Source organism: Rhea americana, unplaced genomic scaffold (genome assembly GCF_003343005.1).
Source record: "Rhea americana isolate MKP2758 unplaced genomic scaffold, rheAme1 scaffold_47, whole genome shotgun sequence".
In the NCBI taxonomy this organism is placed as follows: Eukaryota; Metazoa; Chordata; class Aves; order Rheiformes; family Rheidae; genus Rhea; species Rhea americana.
Window position 1 is genome coordinate 1,372,258 of NW_028186612.1, and position 19,152 is coordinate 1,391,409.

A 19,152-nucleotide genomic window follows, 5' to 3' on the forward strand; every position below is an offset into this window, starting at 1 on the left:
TGAATTTTGGCCAGAATGTGTTGGTTGATGGCCCTTTACTGGGAGATGAACTGGACTGCTTTAGTGAGAAGACTCCCCAGCCACTGCCAGTGATGAAGAGGGGAGTGGGGAAGAGGAAAGAGAAGAAAAGGACAGAACAGAGCATCAAGACCACAACAATTAATGGTTAGTCAGGCAGAAAAAGAGAGAATCACAGGATGGCGATTCTAGCATTTTAAATCATGTGTTGTGGGGTTTCAAAGTCTAATCAATGGCTGCATCACAACGGGCTTATATACTTGCCATCATTTAAAAAACAAGAACTTGCATTAAATTGTTCTGCTGGAGCAATAAGAGTCATACTATTGACTTCAGTGAAAGCAAGAACAATACATGTGGCACAAWTTTTTTTAACCCTTACTCACTTCAGATTCAAGAAGTACACCTGCCTTTGGTACCGTGGCCCCAGAGACCTGCATAGYTGAGAGTAAGAGGTAGTTCATGTCAATACAGGGGCGATGACTTGGTGACATTTGAAAGTAATTAGAGAGAACAGAGCTAGAAAGAGGCTGAAAAGGATTATAAAGGAAGGGAGGGAGCATGAAAAGAAAGTGCAGTTTGCTCTTCACAGAAAGCAATGTAAGGAAGATGTAGACCTTTCAAGTTTTGCATTTCCTGGAGACAAATTTTCAATCTACCTTTCTGAGATATTTAAAAGTTGCTAAGGTTGAAGAATATACCTCTTTCAAGATACAGATTTTCTACAGTTCTTTAATACAGAGTTATAAAATATAACGCCTTAAACAAAGTGGATCACAATGCAAAAAAAAATGCCTTTTGAAACTCTCAGCAAAGTGATCGASAGTGGATAATGGTTTCTTCAGCTCTCTACAGAGGGGAAGCAGTTCATAAGCACGTGGCAGTCTCATGTAAATGTATCACAATAACAGAGTCAGCACAGGATGCCTTGACTTTCTTTATTTCAGTAGTAAATACTACTCATTTAAAAATATTATTATACTTCAGTTTGTTACAAATGTTTGTATTTGTAAAAAATAGTATCTTTAYGTCTTCTGTTTACTCAGACAGCAGTTGGGTCTCAGAGACTGCCACCTCTTCTTTGCATTTAGGCCTTCCTACAATAACCTGTAATTTTTTCACCTCCAAAATGGATTACACAGTARTTTAGGACAAGCTGTAAGGGATCTTTCAAACTACTGGTTTGTGGACTGCAGAGAGCTTTTGACCACTGTGCATATAACACTCAAGCTCCACACATTGCTTTGGATACCTCCTCATTTCTAGGTACAATTCACATTTTTAGAGATATGCTGTTAAACCTTCAGTAATCTGGAACTCCACTTAAACACTGTGTCTCCTTTAAAGTTGAGTTCTAGCTGTAAGGAGCCCGTTYTTTCAAAATTGACAGGTAAGTGTTTTTGCCTTGAACATTAAAACCAGCCCGTGGTACATTTCAGGATTCTTAAGTCCCAACCTTTTTAGGTGTTATTGTATTTATTACACCTTTGCATTTGCTTGGTTGGTTTGCTCATTTATTGCTGGATACGGGGGCAGGATGAGTTCTAGCTTCTAGCTGAACTTCTATGAAAGGCGGAACACCTTCTGCGTTTTAGGCTTAGGACATTCCTGGTTTTACAGATTAAGCATAGACTTGCCAGGGAACTCAGGAGCGCTGCAAAGCTTTTCTTCTACATTAGTAGAAGCAAGCAGCATGAGCCCTCCAACTGCAGGCAATAGGGTTATACAGCAATGCCATCTCCTCCAGCCCAGTCAAGCTGAGGCTGAACCCAGAGATGCTGTGTAAGAAGGTTAATAGGAAAATGTGTGTGTCTGAAAAGAGAATTTTCCCTGTTGCTATAATARCTACTACGCCTCCTTGGAAAAAAGCAACATATTGCGGTATTTTGATCAGGAGCTTTTTTTTTTTCTGTTTTTTTCCCAAGCACTATTGCCAGCTCCAAATGTTCAAAAACTATAGTTTGACCTCCAAATCACAAGACTATCCATAAAATAATAAATGTGGAGCTCTTTTCCTTTGCTTTCTGCTTTTTGAGTCATTAGGGTGCACCTGGGTCACATTTGCAATCTTTATTCTCYAACCATTAGGTCTAGAAACTTACTTCTTTAAAAAAAGAAAGAGGGAAGCTGAGTTTCTAACCTCATTACACAACTCTAGGAGCTGGAGTGTAAGTGAAACATCAAACATCACAAGACTTATGATAAAATCATGAGAGCTGACAACATCAATTTAGAGTAGGAGGTGGGATAGTARGGGAAACTCAGGGCAAATGAGTTTAGTTTTCATCTTAGTGTTTTTATAGGCTATCTGCTTTTATCTTTGATCAGAAGTTTGCAGTGGCARTTCTTTCTTCATGTATGACTTGCATGACATTAAAAGGTCACTTCTGCATGCCATTTGCTAACTGCATCTTTCTCGCCGAGAGAACATGAAMAGGTAGAGGGACYGCTGCTACACCTGGTGCTAGCATCACAGCAAAGAGGCATTGTGGAAGCACAGGTCGAAASCGCACGGTTGGAAAGGTMCTGAGAAGGATTCCAGTCCCCTGCTATGTGWATATTTTCTCACAGCTACCATGTTTATTGTCTGAGTGAGGAATTTTGTACCCATCAAATTCATCATTCATTTTGAAACAGGTGTTTGGAAAGCATTGATTGCCACATCTTCTATATCTCAAAATGATCTTAAGAAAGAATAACAYGGAAACTTCAAAATCGATGCATAGTTAAACCTTTCACTAGAATAAAGTAGCTGTAATTAAGCCAAGTAATTAAAAGATCATTATGATTATAGGTCAGCAGACTGGCCAGATCAAGAATTCAGGTCAGTCTTAAGCAAYGCCAAAGTGGTATCAGTGACAAAGTGGCCAGCTGTCCCTCCACTACTACTACTAGTTTGCAATCCACGCTTTTACAGTTTGAGATCCTCCAGTTGGGCAAAGCGACTCGTGGGCTCACAAGTCCRCTCAGATATCTGCAACGTGTTGTCATCAGCAGGTTTCTTGGTCACCCACCTGCTGCCGCTGGCCTGGTCTGTCACTGATCTGAAAAATGCTCAGGCCACACAGTTGCCAGCCAGGAGTCAACTCCGGCATGATGAACACTCCTGCTCTTTTGTAATGACCCAGTGATTTAAGGGAGGACGTAAGGCTGGCTCAAATGGCTCGTTCACTTTGGCTGCTTTGCACAGCTCCAGTGGTGTGAGGCAAGCAGAGTGCACAAGCCAATTTGGCACGACAAGCTGAAGTTTTTTTAAATGACGTAATGCTGATATTATGTATCCTCGACTCATTAAACAGGCTCCAATATCTGCATGGGACCGCGCTCTTTAATTAAAGTTCCTGGATGAGCAGGTTAGTGACTGGAAGGAGAGATACAGCCCCAGCGTGAACGGAGCAAGGYGGCCTCGTGGCTCGGCAGAGCGGCTCTGCTTCGCCCAGCAGCGCCCCGGCAGGAGCAGACCCCCTTCTCCCCCGCGTCGCCCAGCCCGGGCTCCGCGCTCAGGTCCGAGGGCACGAGGGCCCTCAGCGACAGAGCATTTCTGCCCTCCTTTCATCCCCATCTCTTACTGCTGAGCGACAATGTTGGCACTGCTCACATCGAGCTGTAACTCTGCACCCTGAACTACAAGCAGCACCAGGGCAGCAGAGGGAGGCAGAGATTGATGGGGTGGGAAAAACTCCCTTAAGCCCTCTGTTTTCTTTGTCACAAGTATATATCAAACAAGGAATTTTCCCCACAGAAATGATGTTAAGCCAGAGTTATGTAAAGAAATTAAGAGAATATTATAATTATCCCCCCCAAAGCATTACAAAGCCAGGAAATTCAGGTTAGGTATACATGCAAAATCTGTCATTCAGACATCCAAGTAACCTCAAGTTTGCTCTCAGGTGATATACATCACCAGGTGTAACTTGCAAGCATGACAGAATTTCAATATTCGTAGTCCGAACTTAGAAAAAAATCCACAGTTTTTAAAGATAAATTAGCTTTTAAAATACATTTCAGTGTATTTTTGTTCCACGTATTGTGACAGGGCCAGGGTTTGACCCTTCCAACCTTATGCGGGTGCCTTGGTGTTCAGGCTCATTTGGTAGATGCCATCTTTCTATCAAGCCCTATTGCAGAGGTCAAAGAAGGAAATGCACTGTCATCCTTGTCTGCTTTCTTGGGGGAGCCTTGAGGTTAGCCTTCTGGATTTAAAATCTTACCGCAGAGACAGAAAACAAGATTGGCTAACCACAATGACTCGACTCAAAGAACTGGCAACATTGACATAATGTAGGCATTCCTGAAAATCTAAAAGCAGAGCCCTGACTACTTTTTTTTTTTTTTTTTTTTTTTTAATAACTGGCAATCCAAAAATGTAGGGCAAGAAAACTCCATCATCATCTCAGAATTTTATTTCAGCTAACATCAATCTTCCTTCTCCTCAGAGAAGCTGAATTATGCCGATAAATCAGTACTGTTAGATCAAACAAGCTGAATGTAAAAAGCTGAGGGAACAGAATTTGTATTGTATACCTGACTTACTGAGATAAAGGAAAACTGCTCATAAAGTTAAATCTTAAATAAATATGAACGCTTAGCAAGAGTACACAGGAAAAAGGGAAATACTACAATACAAAATTTGTAGAGGCCTCTGATTAAATGTACAATCAAGTGGGACGTGGACTTAGGATTCCCTATATTTAAAGGGCTGCAGCTCTTCTAAGCATAGCTTCAAAGCAGCTAAGTCGGACATAAGGACAGGACAGCAATCGTGCTGTGGAGCCCTGGAGCGCGTACTCAGCTGGTTGGATTTTGCAGCTCACACTGCTCAAACACCACTGCTGGTGGCACCTGAACAAGCTTGTTTAAAGCACCTGCATAAACCAGGCTGCTCCAGCACAGGCACTTCGGGACTCCCTGCCCCTGGGGACTGCACGGCAGTGGCTGAAAATGGGATTTCCCTACCCTTCTGGTGGACAACTCCTTCATGGTGAAGACAGCAGCAGCAAACTGCAAGCTCCTGAGTCACTGATGTGACTATTAACTTCCCTATTAGCCTAAAGTGCTGTATGTTAAAGACACCAGACTCTGAATGGCTGAGCTTTGAGACCAGCAAATGTTTGCTTCAGCTGATCATAATATAGTTCGGTAAAAGTTGGGGGCTGAGAGCTCCAGCAGCTGAGGAACAGGTACACATGGAAATATTTACCATGTTAGTCTTGTATCAACCCTGGTGAGACCCTGAAGGTCTAGGTACTCTTTTCACCATGTGGCATGCCGAGGACCTCCTGGCTCCCATCAGACACATCTCTTCCACACAGATCCCTRCATTTGCAGCACCCCAATCACCTCCGGCAGCTTGGTGGAGTTTTAGGTGCACCCGTGTACTGGGACATGGGTTCTGAATGCTCCAATACAATCTTTTTCAAGATTGCAACATCTGTAGGAACAGGATGTCTCACTGCTTTGCAAATATCCTGAAACAACCCTTAATCAAGGCAAATACTAAGGTAAGAATAAAGAACGGAATGTGCATACACATATAGACAGCACATGTATTAGATTTGGAGAAACCAGAAAGAAAAGCATGCTTTTCTCTTCCTGGACTGCTGAGCAGATCCAGGAGGGCTGTCTCTGTTTTGTCCAGCTAGCAAGCTGTGAACTGCTTGTGGCTAGCATCCACCAACCCCATACAATGATTTTTATCGTGGTTTTCCCAAGGAGGGCCTAGATATGAAAAACTGAGCTTCCCTTAATGTAGAGCTCACAACAGATCTCCTCTACTCTACTCCTACGGAGCAAGGGAGGTATGCACTTGTCTCTGGAAAGCAACTCAAAAAGGTGGAAAGCGAGTAAGAAGGACTCGAGGTTACCCATCCGTTCACTTGGGACTTGTCTGATTTCCCTGCACAACAGGATACAGTAGAGTTGGAACAGGTCTATTAGATCATTGGGTAGATATTATTTGAAGAGCAGGATTAGTATCTTCCCACAGCCATCCACAATGAAGAATGCTTCAGTTGCCAAAATAATCCTGCGCTGAATAGCAAAATCCACAGGTGGCAAGCAACTCTTAGTGAATTTGCTTTCTGGGGTGTTTATTAACTGTACGTATTTAACACTAGCACCATTCTCTCAAACACACTAGCACAATTTTTTCTGTGGTGCCCTACTGCCTGTTGGCCTAAGGAATCAGCATCCTGGGTTCCGTCCCAAAAGGCTGGATCCATGCTACCAACTGGTGGGTTGGTCCTTGCCAAGACATTTTTGGAGGAATTATAAAAATCCTTCTTACAAAAGGGAATTATATGCAGTACTTAGGCAAAACAGGCATTCCATTTATAATTACTTTTGCTATTCCATCACGAAAAACTATTTAGTAGTGAGGGATACAACAGAGGAAATTATTTATGTGTTGACACTTCCAATATAAATAGAAAACAGATCTGGTTGAAACTAAGTGGGAAATAAAAACGTGAGAAAATATGTGAGATTACCAATTGGGGAGATAACTTACGACCACTCTAGAGCATTCTTTCCAACRGAAGTACTGTCCCACACCCTGAGCCATGTTTGGATTTTAATTACGTGTGCATTTATCTGACAATTAATGCACAATTTCACTTGCATTTACGGGCAAATTCTATTCTTTTGCCTGATGACCATGAGCATGGCAATGTGAAGAAGAGAACAGGATGTGGCTCGCACACGTTCCCTCTGCTTTAGCATGCAGGAGCATAGCATAGGGAAGAAATGAGTGGATATGCCGGCCGAGCTCACATACAGTGACTAGATGCAGTACTATCACCTAAGGAACGATTCTGACCTCAGCTCTGAATTCAAACACATAATCCTTTTACCGAGGCTGGTTGTTTGGATATGGCCTTTACTGCAAGTGTTCTGCTTTAGATTTGTGAAGAGTATTTTTATCCAGCATCTTCATTCTTAATGATATTAATGATTTATCACATATGGTACACTATATTTTTATAAAGCTGTAAGATACCATGGTGATTAACACCATATGAGGACCTAAATAGAAGGGAACAGAGTAACAGAAACGTCCTCCCAGCAGATACAGGGCTTTGGTGTGTTTTTAGGAAATGTAGCTGCATGATTTTACTCTGGACATAAGAATTGTAGGAGTTCCATAATAGAAGCCTGTATTTTACTTGATAACGCTGTAGAGAGAACAAGAGACCGTATGTTTAATTTCTCTCTAGCTTTAATTAGGATTCTCAGATCAATTCTGTAAGGAGAGATTGATTAGTCTAGCTCTTTTGATCATAAAGATTTATTACTTTAAGAAGGCAAGAGAAAAGAAGGACCAAAGTACCCCCTTGTGTGCGTGCGTGTGTGTGTGTGTGTGTGTGTGTGTGTGTGTGTGTATCTCTCACCATGTTTCTGGCAGCAAAAAGATTCCAGCTTCAAAGAGCCTTGCAAATTTATCCTATCGATATCCCAGTCCACATACAAAATCTACTTACTGAAATCAATATGGTAGTGAGAAACTAATCACAGTTTACTTACCCATTCAAACTCTTTGAAAGCCAGGAGACCCTGCAAAGGTTGCTTTAAATGAATGCATTACAGCCAGGCACGCTGCAGGTTGCTCAAGCAAGCCCACAGCCCTTCTTTTGAAATAGCCATCCTCACCCACTTGGATTAGGGCTGCCACTAGGAGAGCAGCTCCCCTCCACATTACTGGGTCCAAAGCAAGGATTTTGCTGMAGTGAGGCAGGCCAGGAGAAAAGAGGATTTCCAAGTGCTGGCACACATAAAGCAGCCAGCTTGCAGGCTCCCAGAAAGGGTCAGGGTGAAGCTGGTGCAGTGTAAACGGGCTGAAGGTGAAGTTTTGGTTCCCACTGGGCTCCCATAGGAGATACCAGAGGGGCTGAGGAACGCCAAGAGACTGGGCGCAAGGTGGGCACCCGTGGGTGCGTGTTGCTGCAGGGGCCTGGGGCTGCAAGGAGCACCAGGAGGTGAGCGCTAGCACCTCCCCATGTGTCTCCCCTGAGGCAGCATAGGAGAGGTTGAATTAAAGAAAAAAAATCAGGGGAAAAAGCTTGGTTGAGCTGAGGGTTTGGACTAGATGATCTCCAGAGGTCCCTTCCAACCTCCAACATTCTGTGAAAAGGCAGTTTCTGCAAAGCTGGTCACTAGCAAAAGGGGGCAGCCAGGCCCCCAAGGAGGCTCTCCTTGCCTAGGGATGAAACGGGATTAGGATGGTAATGCTTGCTTCACTGTAATTAAAGTGGTGTCAGGACTTTCATTAAAAAGTTTGTTTTCACTGAGCAGCTACGGCTTAGAGAAAAATTTTGCTTGAGGCTGAAATATAACATTGTTCTCTACTAGAAAATGCATGTGCTGCTTTTATTATGTATCTAATTTAGGTATCTCAATGTAGTCTTGTCTGTGGACGCTCTATTATTRTTTCCATATGTATGTAGCTAATTGGTTTCACACGTAAAATAAAGAAGTAAAGGACTGAATTCTGGCTGGACCTTATATCGGTGCYGTGTCCCCATTAATTGTCTGCAAATAATGTCAAAAACCAAAGGCCAAATTCTGCTGTTCTTACTCAGACAAGTTGTTCTATTGAAGCAAACAGCTGCAAACAGGATTGGGCTCCCAATGTTTACCAGGCTTCAGCCCTCGACATCTGCCTCTCCCACACACTAGTTCCCTTAAAAGTGAGGCCGTCCAATCTGGGACCAATTAGTTCCTGTTAAACTGGAAATAAATGACAACATTACCTCTGCTAATAGTATCTAAATTTCTATTATCATAGCGCTCAAAAGCTCTTATTGGACCCCCATGCAACAGGTGCCATACACAAAACATAATCCTGCTGACAAAAATTTATGATCGAATGCAGGTAATCAGATCATTTCCCCTGTTTGATGGCCAGGTTCTCATTATTCCTGTTAAGTAATCTGAGTGTAACACACCACTCCTGCAAACAGCAAACACTGCTCAGGCATTTATTTAACTTTCTGCATGATAAACTCCTAACTTCACACCAATCAGTCTATAGTCTTTCCCTGGAGGTGCACTCGAAGTGGCCAGCTACTGCCGTGTGTGCTTGCTGCCGGCTGTGCTTTGGCTTGTGTATATCAGCAACCTGGCCAGCATTTAGCCCAAGAGATGTACTGTTTTCAGATACTAATTAGATTTTACTCAAACTATTGGCATGCTACCTTTCTGGATAAAAATAAATCACGCAACTAGTAATCTTTCATAAAAGATCCTCTCTCCGTTGCCTACCCCCACAAATATGTCAAAACTAAAATTCAGAACATTAACGATTATGAAATCAGTTTCATAAAGTTGTAAACAAGACACGAAGTGCCACAAATTAGGCAAGTCACAAAGAATGGAACAGAATGGAGTTCGTAAGTAACTTTATGGATGCTTTATGTAACCTCATATAGATGCTAACAATAAGCAACATAACACAGTACACGCAGTCCATTGTTCTTTGTAAGAAAAGATTATATAAAATGCTAGTTTTGGAAGGTTTTAAGCATTCCTGCAGATGCTTAAACGCAGAATAAACTCTAGTCAGGTAGGTAACTGTCTTCAGTAAAACTATTTATGTGTTTAGTTACTCATCTGCCCACTTCAGCTTCTCCAGGATCACGGCCTTTGTACGGAATAACACTTTTACTGGATTTCAGTATATTGAATCAGCTAACACTTCTTAAAATAGTAAGATTCCAATGTAAGCAAGCAATGCTTTTATTAAGTGCAAATGTGCAAAATTAATATTCCTAATYGATCAAACTTTTCCACACAGGAAAGTATTATTAATACTACTGCCACAGTTATACAGGTCAGGCAAGCCTAATTCCTCATGTGGATGAATTTATTCTGATATGAGTATGTTTTTGATTTCATTTAAATTACTTGGAAAGAAGTTARAGTTAATCTGAAAAAAGCCAGATGATGCCAGAATGAATGAGTCTACATGAGGGTTATAGTATAACCACTAGCTTTAAATTCACACTTTGGCTTGCACAAAAAGAACATTTTCTTATGAAGATAAAAGCCTCCGCATGTAATAACTCGATATATAGACAAGCCCTAGGGGTTTGCATCTTGAGCACTTAACATTTTTGGCCCTGTCTTAATGGATAAAAAGGTGTGTTTCTCAGTCACATTAGCCCAGTCAAAGTAGCTTAATATGATGAAAAGGCCTTAGGCTTTGGCGAGACGAAGGTGTAAAGGTGTGATGTTAGCACATACATCACAGTGTAGGCAAGGCTGCCTTTAACACGCATTAAACTAATCAAGTTTAAGCAGGCTGGGGATGGAGAGCCTAGACTTCAACATGACTCTATTAGCCCATGCTCATACCCATATTCTAAATCAGTTTGTGTGGGGACAGCTGCTGCAGAACACAAGCCATGATATTTCGTGGTGGAAAGCAGGTGAGAAAAACAAGAACTGAAACTTTGAAGTTAACTTTTAAAAACTTTTTTCCTCAAAGACCATGAACCATACTACCTCCAAAAAGAGCAGCCACACTGAGTTTACACTGTGTGTCCATAACTCCGGAGCACCCGGTGCCTGAAATTCTCTAGCTGGCTGGGAATGCTGCTCCGCACAAGAAGCGAGGGTTAGCCCCAGCAACCAGCATCTCGTCAAACTACTGAAAAGTCACCCCTGCTCAAGGGTATGTCGTACCCAACATCCAGGCTGTGCTGYTGCCTAAAGAAAGACAGAACTACAAGATGACAAGCAAGCAAAACTGATGAAAAGGAGAAAAAAACATTTCAAGTTTAAAACTAGAYGTATTTGTTAGTTTTCTAATTTCGTTAGCATACGACAATTAACATACGCTTTTTTTTTTAGTCCAGACAAGTTTAGTACAAAAAAACTGAGAGTCACCTATTTGTATGACGTAATCCTGATTTTGCCCCTTGATTTAGGCCTTGTCTATAATTCTTTAAAATTATCTTGGGTTTTCTTAATGCAGAAAGAAAAAAAAGTTACTCAGCTATTTCTGAACTACTTAGGGGAATACTAACGCCCATGCAGCAGAGTACAGCGGGCACCTSATGTGGTGCGGACCCCCAGCTCCACACTGCACCTTTTTCCTGCAGTTTGTYGCTCTTGCAGCAGGGATAGTTAAATGGGATGTGCCTAGCACCGGACTCTTCCCCCAGTTTTCAGAGCAGCAGATTGAAGTGAGCAGGTGTTGACTACAGCATACAGTGCAATTTAGCACTGGTTAAAGACGAAGTGTTTTAATGCATTAAACATTTAAAAAGTTAGCACACTGCAAACATCTTTTGTTATATGATGTCTTTGTGATAACTTGATCTTTTCTGCAATGCAGAAATATGTTCAAAGAGAACAAAGCCTAAGCTTTTTATTTATTTTATATAGAGGAGTGAACGATCATTAAATTGGCAGGGTTATGAACTATCATCAGAAAGAGAAACTATCTGGATTCTATTCCAGATAGAACCTGGAATCACCTTATTTCTTAGCATTTCTGTTACATAACTGTTTTGGAGGTACAACATATTTACAGGACCTGTTCCTCTAATATTATGTTTTTGCTACAAAAACGTGTGTTTTTCAGACTGAGACAATTCATGTTAGATGAGTACCTTTGGCCAGATATAAACATAAATGTTTTCCTGGCAGAGCTGTTCAAGCATCCTGCACCTGCAAGGCACTCCCACACTGGATTTATGCTTGGTGGTACAACTTCTCCTAGCTTGTCCCCCTGCCTTCATTGAGTTATACAAATAATGCCCGCAAAAACAGTTTCCTACAATTGCATCTCCACTTCGGGCTGCTGTTCACAAGTGTATTACGGTCCTACATACTTCTTCACACCTTTGATTGCCACAGCAATGGCAGCAGCAGTTGACAGACTGGACCTGCCTAGCTTTGTTCGGAYGTGCAGCTAGAGGTAATGCACATTAACTACAGTTATAACTAATGAGCGTAAGTCCCTGAACAACCTATTCTCCCTGACCTTGCTACACTAAAACTAATTTTGTCCTGCTTCCACTAGGATTCTATGTTGTGATAACTGTGTCAGTATAGAAAAACAACCAAGAAAAATGTGAAACATATAGTTAAACACACGCCTCCTTTTGCACAAAAGACAAAGCCCAAAGCTCAGCTACCTATAGTTAATTGAAAAGTATTAAACGATGTTTACATAGGAGGATTGGATGAACCATGTGTGGACAAGCGAATCTAGTGATTTCACTATTTCTGCTGTGGGGTGCGACAGAGTTATTCCACACACAGCTGATTCAAGCCCACAGCACTCTCACGTGTCTAAGCTCGGATTGATTTGCACATGCACAGTGGCTCTGACACATCCCAGGCTCATCCCAGCCCTTGCGCATGCGCAGCAGATCTGCACATGCACAGTCATTATTTCAGGAGATGGCCATTTTTTTTTAACAGACCAGATGGCAACCTGGCAGCCCCAGAGAAAGCCACACCAGTGCTCCTCGTGTGCAGGGGCTACGGCCTTTCACTCCCCCCTCCTCTGCCCACCCTCTGCYCCTTTTCTCTCAAGCCTGAGCCTGTACAGTGCTAAACGCTTTCAGTTCAATTACGCTAACTTGCCCGAGCTAACAAAATTCAAGGTACTTTCTTCGTGTTAGACTATGCATAAACAGAGAGGTCCCCGCATCTGAAGGGCGGTATAAGCAGTGCACCTTTTCAGTCATTTGGAGACTCCGTAATGCAAACATTTAGCAGAGCTATTTTTTCAATTTGGCAGAAATTAGTACGTTGGCAATYATGGGGCCAAGCAAGTCACACCAGCAACCCAGCTGGTTCCTGTTGTCTTTGCATGGCTGGGTAAAAGAGATATCTTTATACATACATATATATGTGTGTGTGTAAAYATACATGTATGTATCTATGTGTGTAGACAGATGAGTTGCATGCATTACCCGTGTTTCCATAGTTAGACTGGTAGCAGTCCTTGTTATTAATGTCACAAATACCTAATTYAACTTCCCACAAAGCTAGAGAGTGAACCAACGGCGACTCTTCCGTCACGAAATGGCTCCCAGGAAAACCGTCCAGGCACAGGCCGCGTTGGCCGCAGCACGCCATGCGCAGCGCGGCATTTCCGAAGGCGACAAGAGCTCCCGGGAGGAAGAGCCGGGCCACGGTCCGGTTACGCTCCGCTTTTTTTTTAGGTCGCGGAAAGGGCGCAGCGCCAGCCCCGCCGCACCGCGCCGCACCGCGCCTTCGCGCCGCGCGCGCACCGCATGCGCCACACGCGCGGCCCCCGCCGCGGGGCTCCCGCCTCCGCCCGCCGCCCGCGGCGCGGCGCTGCGCGGCGCCCGCCCGGGCCCCGGGGGGAAAGTCCGGGGGCGCGGCCCGCGCTGTGCGGGCTCGGAGCCGAGCCAAGCCGAGCCGCGCCGGCCAGGCTCACCCCGGCCCGGCCCGGCCCGTCTGCGGCTCCGCGCTCTGGGCGCAGCCCGCCGCGGCAGCGAGCCCGCGAGGTCAGTGGCGGCGGCGGCGCGGAGGGTGTCTGCGCGGCGCGGCGCGGCACGGCGCGGCACGGCGCGGCGCGGGCAGGCGCAGTGTGGGGCCCGGCGCGGGGGAGGGCTCCGCGCCCGGGTGTCGCACTGGCGGCGGCGGGGGCGGGGGGGGAGGTGGCGCGGCGGGGCAGCGCCGCCATCCCCTCCCCGCCCGCGGGCCCCAGGGGCGGCCGCTCTCTCCTCCCCCYCCGCCGGCTCCCTCCTCCTCCCCCTCCCCCCCCGTTCCCCCCCCCCTTTCCTCCTCCTTCTTTCCCCAAAGTTAAACTTCCTGCTCCGGCCCGGCTGGGAAGGGGACGCGGAGCCCGGCCGGACGCAGCCCTCGGCACACACAACAGCTGGAGCTGTCAAAACTTCCTGCGCCGCGCCGCGGCCCCCGCCGCCTCCGCCGCCTGCTCCTCCTCCGCCCCCGGGGGCTCGGCGCGGGGGGAGGGCGCAGGGCCAGTGTACAATGAAGCGGCGGCCGCCGCCGCAGCCGGGCAGCGCAGCAGCCGGAGCCGCCGCCAGCTCCCGGGGCCTCTGAGAGGGGGGGCGCCCCGCGGCGGGATCGGCCCGCCTCGCGCTCGCCCGCGCCCGCTCCGCTCCGCTCCGCTCCGCTCACCTCGCCCAGCGCCGGCGGAGCCCGCCGAGCCGGCGGGGGGGTTATTGTGTGTGAGACCCGGCGTGCCGCCGCGCTCGCGCTCCTCTGCCCCCACCGCCGCGCGCCTCCCGCCGCCCTCCCCATGCCGCTCCCGCTCCTACCTGTGCTGGTCGGCGGCGGCTGAGGCCAGCGATGCGCGGCGGAGGTGGAGGAGGCGGAGGTGAGGAGGCGAGGAGCCGCGGGAGCAGGAGGAGCATCGGGATCCCCATCACCATCCTCATCTTCATCCTCATCATCATCATCCATGTGTCTCTCTCGTCCTGCTGACTAGGATGTCAACGGAGGACAAGAGTCTGGTGGTGGCGGTGGCGGAGCCGCCTCAGCAGCAGCAGCCCCCCGAGCCTGGAGCTCCCCCCCCAGCAGCAGCAGCAGCAGCAGCCACAGACAAAAGACCTAGGGGCCGGCCTCGCAAAGATGGCGCTTCCCCTTTCCAGAGAGCCAGAAAGAAGTAAGTTCAGCGCTGGTGTGTGCGAGGCAGAGAGGGGCAGGGGGCAGGCAGCCAGGCGCAGGCAGAGCTGTCAGCGCCGGCTGGCTGCTCGTCGCCCCCCTCCCCGCTGCCTAATGCCATTTTGAGAAAGGGGCCTTCTTTCTTCTCCTCCTCTCCCCTTTGCACTTTCCCCTCCTCCTCCTCCTTTTTCACCTTTGTCTTCCTCCGCCTGTTTTCCCTTTCCACTTTTCTTTCGCCGTCCCCGTTCCTTTTCTTTTCCTCTTTCTTTGGACTTTCTCTTTGGCTCTTCTCCCCTCTCTTCCTCCTCCCCCCTCCCTTCCTCTGCACCTTCCCCCTTCTCCTTTTTGGCTCTCTTCTCCTCCAGGACGCTCGGTTGCCTTCAGCGTCGCCTGGATATTCTTTACTCAGTGGTAGTTCGTCGCTGTTCCCCCCCCCTCATTTATTTTTTAAGAAAGAGAAAGAAAACGATGGTTCTTGCCCTAAGTGGATGGCTATGAAAACACTCCCCCCTCCCCCCAGCACACACGGGTGCGGACGCGCACACACAAAGTTTGGGCAGGAGTTTCTCCGCCACCGCCTCGCTCGCCGTGAGCTCGGAGGCGGAGAGCGGCTGACGGCGCTGAGGGGAGCTGTCAACCGCCTCTCGCGGAGGGACGCGGCGGCCGCGCGGCTGGGACGGGGAGGCTGCCCAGCGGCGAAGCACAACAAACACCGGGGCGGGGGGCTGCCTCCTCCTCCCCTTCCTCCGCCCTGGCGGATTTCCCTTCGCCGCAGCCAGGCCGGGCACAGCCCGGGCAGTGCCCCGCAGGCCGGCGGCGAGGGGCGGGCGCGGCGCGCGCGGCGGGGGGGAAGGAGGGCGCGAGCGCCGGCGTTCGTTAGCCCCAACGGCCCCCAACGGTCGCAACGGCCGCGCGGGCTCGCCAACGGCCGCGCGGGGAGCGCCGGCGCCTCGCGCTCGCCTCTTGGCCGGGCGGCCGCCGCGCAGGCAGTAAGCGGCGGGGAGTGGGGGAAGGGAGGTCAAGCGCGGAGCCTGTGGCAGTGGGCACGGCGAAGTTCGGGCAGCGCGGGCACCAGGAGCGAGGTAGCGCCCGAGCCCGATTCCGGCGCCCCGAAAGGCTAAGCCGTGTGGGCGAAGCGGCGYGTTTGTTTGTTTTAGCGCTGACAGGAGTTGGGCGTCGCGTTAGGCGGCGTTGGAAGGCCTGACGGCCGCAGCAGCGGAGGGGCCGCGCCTGTACGCGCTGTACCCCCCTTCGGGTTGTTTTGCGTGTGGTGGGTCTTGCCGTGACATAGCTTATGGAGGCAGTACCAGCACAAAGGTAGGCTAACGCGGTCTGAGAAGACGCACCGTAATTTTTCAGCAAAATAGGAAGTCTGCGTGTGGTAGAGTTGGTGGAAGCCTGGAGGTTTTCGAGTTTGTTTCCCTTTGTTTTAAAGGGACGCTTTCAGTTTGACAACCGCTGAGTCTATTTAAACAGGTGAGTTGCTGGTGCTTGGTTAAATGCCCACCGCAGACGGCTCAGTCATTTTCTAGGTTTCACTGTAAAGTGACAAAGCACTGGCAGGGAATTCTACTATGCAGGAAATAAACACACGTAAAGAAAATACTTTTCTCTATTATAATTCGGATTATTTTTACATATTTATGCTGCATAAATATTCCAGGACAAAACTATCATTAATTAGGGATATGTGGATGATTTTTATTCTTGCTGATGAAAGTTTTCCCTTGAAACATTTTAATGTTTAGCCCCTGGTTTTGGTGGAGATGCATCATTCACAGCTCCTCCCTTCAAAAATTCTACRTTTTTGCTTAATGCAAATTTTCTTATAATGGTAGTTAAAAGTAGTTGGCAAACATATATGTTCATTGAAGTTCTTAAGTTCATCGACTTCAGTTTGACGTACTTTTATTTCTACATATAGAATCCAAGCTTTATATAGGAAACCTTTGAGTTTTTATTTTAAAGAAGTTTTAGGAAGGAAAATATGAATACATCTGAAATGTACCAATCTGTCGCCAAAGCCACAGAGTTTAAAAAGTAAGCTCCTCTTCAAGTAAGGATTCTCAAAATACTATTATTTGTGAAAACTGTCATTTCTTTTATGCCAACTTGAGGTTGTTTATATGCTTGATGAAAAATGGGTGTTACAGAGGTAATTCCTTTCTCAGTTATATTTGTGGTGTTGTGGGAATATTGTCAACTACTATTAGCAGGAAATAAATATTTTCTAGTAAAAATATTTACTAATCTTGACATGAATATAAACATTTGCATAAGAGCCAGAAATGAAATTAGCTGAGACAAAAATGAAAATGACTAAATACTCTTTTTCTTCACATTACTGTTCTCTGGTGTGGGACTACAACCTAATCATGGCTGATATCCTTCTGTATCTTTATGGAAAACCAGTAATATTGGTAAAGATGTTATAATTACATACAGTAAGTCATAAACTTTTAAAGCTAGGTTTGTATCAGCAGTAGTGATTTTCYAAGTTTTTCATAGAGTAAATGAAGACTGGACTTTTTTAGTTKCATCTGTTTTTGGAAATAATGGTTTTATTTTCTAAGTTTTACTATTTACACAATACTGATTACAATTAGCTAAGAGGCAAAAATAAGTAAAAATAATTTCTTTTGTTTTCATATAACTCTTGGATATGTCTTCCTTTTCACTTCTGCACTTTCCAATTGGATTAATGTGCCTCATATAAACCAGATAAAAGAGCATATGTCAGACCATTTTCTGTACTGTAATCACATGTCTAAATCACTATTAGCCATTCAAATTGTTCAACTGCTTTATCCCATTATAGGAAATGTTCCATTGACTGTTTGGTGTACATGCAGCCTAAGTAATGATAAAACTAAGAGGCCTGCATTAAAACAACATAGCCAAARTAAAATAATTCCTGACCAGTAGATGCCTCCATTAAAGAACAGTATAGTATTTGAAAATGCCGTAGGTTGGTATTTTACCTTCTTGAAGGCCATATATTTAAGAATTTGATGAGTTTAAGCAGACGGATGGAGAACTGCCTTGAATGTGCTTCTTTGAGATGCCAAGGATTCTCAACTCTTCACAAAAGTAGACCAATCCTAAGGGAGCAAATAATTTTCCAGTATGACAGTTCAGTTAAAGTCTCTATTATCCTGTATTTTGCCTGTTTTTAATAAATTACTAAAAATTGCAGTGGGTCTGCAAACAGACACGTATAAGAACCAGTTAAGGTTATCTTTAGGTGGTGAACTGTGAATCAGCTTAAACACTGAGGTAGAGAATCATTTGTGGTGTCAGTACCTGGAGAGTTACTGCTTGTAGAGAATTATGTGAGAACAACTTTTTATTATTATTTGAAGGAAAGGCATAACTAAGTGTAAAGCTCTATGAATAGCATTGTCAGGAGACATAATCTTAAGTGAACAGTTCATTTTTATTATTTGTATTATAATTGTGCCTAGAGGCCAGGGAACCATTACACTGCATACAGTACAAATGCATAAGCAAACATTGCTTCTGCACAAACAGCTTCATAATCTAAATGTATAGATAGGACTGCGTGTAAATATAAGAATATCTTGAGAAAGCACAAGAGAGCAGTGAGAATGCTGTGAGCAGAAGAACATGCAGAAGTTCAAGTACTCTGGCTGTCTCAGCGTTGGTGAATGATTCATAGGCATCAGACTTGGAGGAGATGTTTAAGGAGGGTAACATTGTCACCCTGAGGATTTTCACAGATAACTTGTTTCCTGCTTGAAGTGCTAGACAAACACTCGTATTTTCTTCTTTACATTTTGACGACTGGGTATCTGAACAGAGCAGAGGTAGAAGTGTAAGGGGTAGAGCTAGGATAGGCCATGCAGCACCTTGAAACTGAGAATGAGTAGGTCATTCTTGATGTGATCAACAAGAAGAAAGAAAAACGCAAAGAACTGTCATCAAAGCAATGACTGAGGAAGATATTTTTGTGATATCAACTTTCAAATGAATTTAAAAGGTGGTGTGATTGCTCTTACCAAAGCCAAAAAGGAGTAGAAAGTTGCGGTGCTGAAGATAAAAAATAATGAAGAAAGAAACTTCCAGGCATATGGTTAGAAAGGAGAACCTGGATCTTGCTAATCTAGTATAGAAGAAAGTGGAAATACTTAGGGACCATCTTGTTTGGCCTGAAATCCTGGAAACTTAACTCCTGTACTTGGATTATACCTCAGTTTCCAGGTTATGGGTATGAGTGACAGGAATGTTGTCAAAAAGAAGTTGCAGAGGAAAGTRTTGGTTCAGTTTTGACTGTATTAACATTAAGTAGACAGCTGGTTGTTTGTGAAAATATATTAGAATAGTATTGTACAGATGCAGTAAACATTTTTGTAATCTATTTTAAGTACTAGAGCTTTGTTAATCTACCAATGCTATAAGCAACACAAACAGATGTATCTTCTTAGAAAAAGTTGAGTAGCAAAAGTCTCCTTTATTGTGGTCATGATACCAAGTTGGTATGTAAATTCATTTCAAATTTTATTT

The 19,152-nt window shown here is 45.3% G+C and overlaps 2 protein-coding genes across 13 annotated transcripts in view; one reads left to right on the forward strand and one right to left on the reverse strand.

Annotated features, from left to right (window-relative positions):
• LOC146589279 (uncharacterized) overlaps positions 1-14,939 on the reverse strand; it is a 40,921-nt gene extending 25,982 nt beyond the window's left edge. The window contains exons 1-2 of the mRNA XM_085316446.1: positions 14,822-14,939; positions 14,283-14,448 (exon numbers count right to left, since the gene is read on the reverse strand). Coding sequence (XP_085172572.1) covers positions 14,283-14,427 — 145 coding nt within the window. The 5' untranslated portion in view covers positions 14,428-14,448; positions 14,822-14,939. The remainder of the gene's footprint in view (positions 1-14,282; positions 14,449-14,821) is intronic.
• The window catches only part of KMT2C (lysine methyltransferase 2C), a 202,542-nt gene continuing 197,682 nt past the window's right edge, over positions 14,293-19,152 (forward strand). For 11 of the 12 annotated variants that reach the window (XM_085316438.1, XM_085316434.1, XM_085316435.1 and 8 more), the window contains exon 1: positions 14,441-14,629. In XM_085316438.1, coding sequence (XP_085172564.1) covers positions 14,454-14,629 — 176 coding nt within the window. In that variant the 5' untranslated portion in view covers positions 14,441-14,453. Of the gene's footprint in view, positions 14,342-14,440; positions 14,630-19,152 lie in introns of those variants that run through there. The other variant, XM_085316432.1, reaches the window with a different exon arrangement.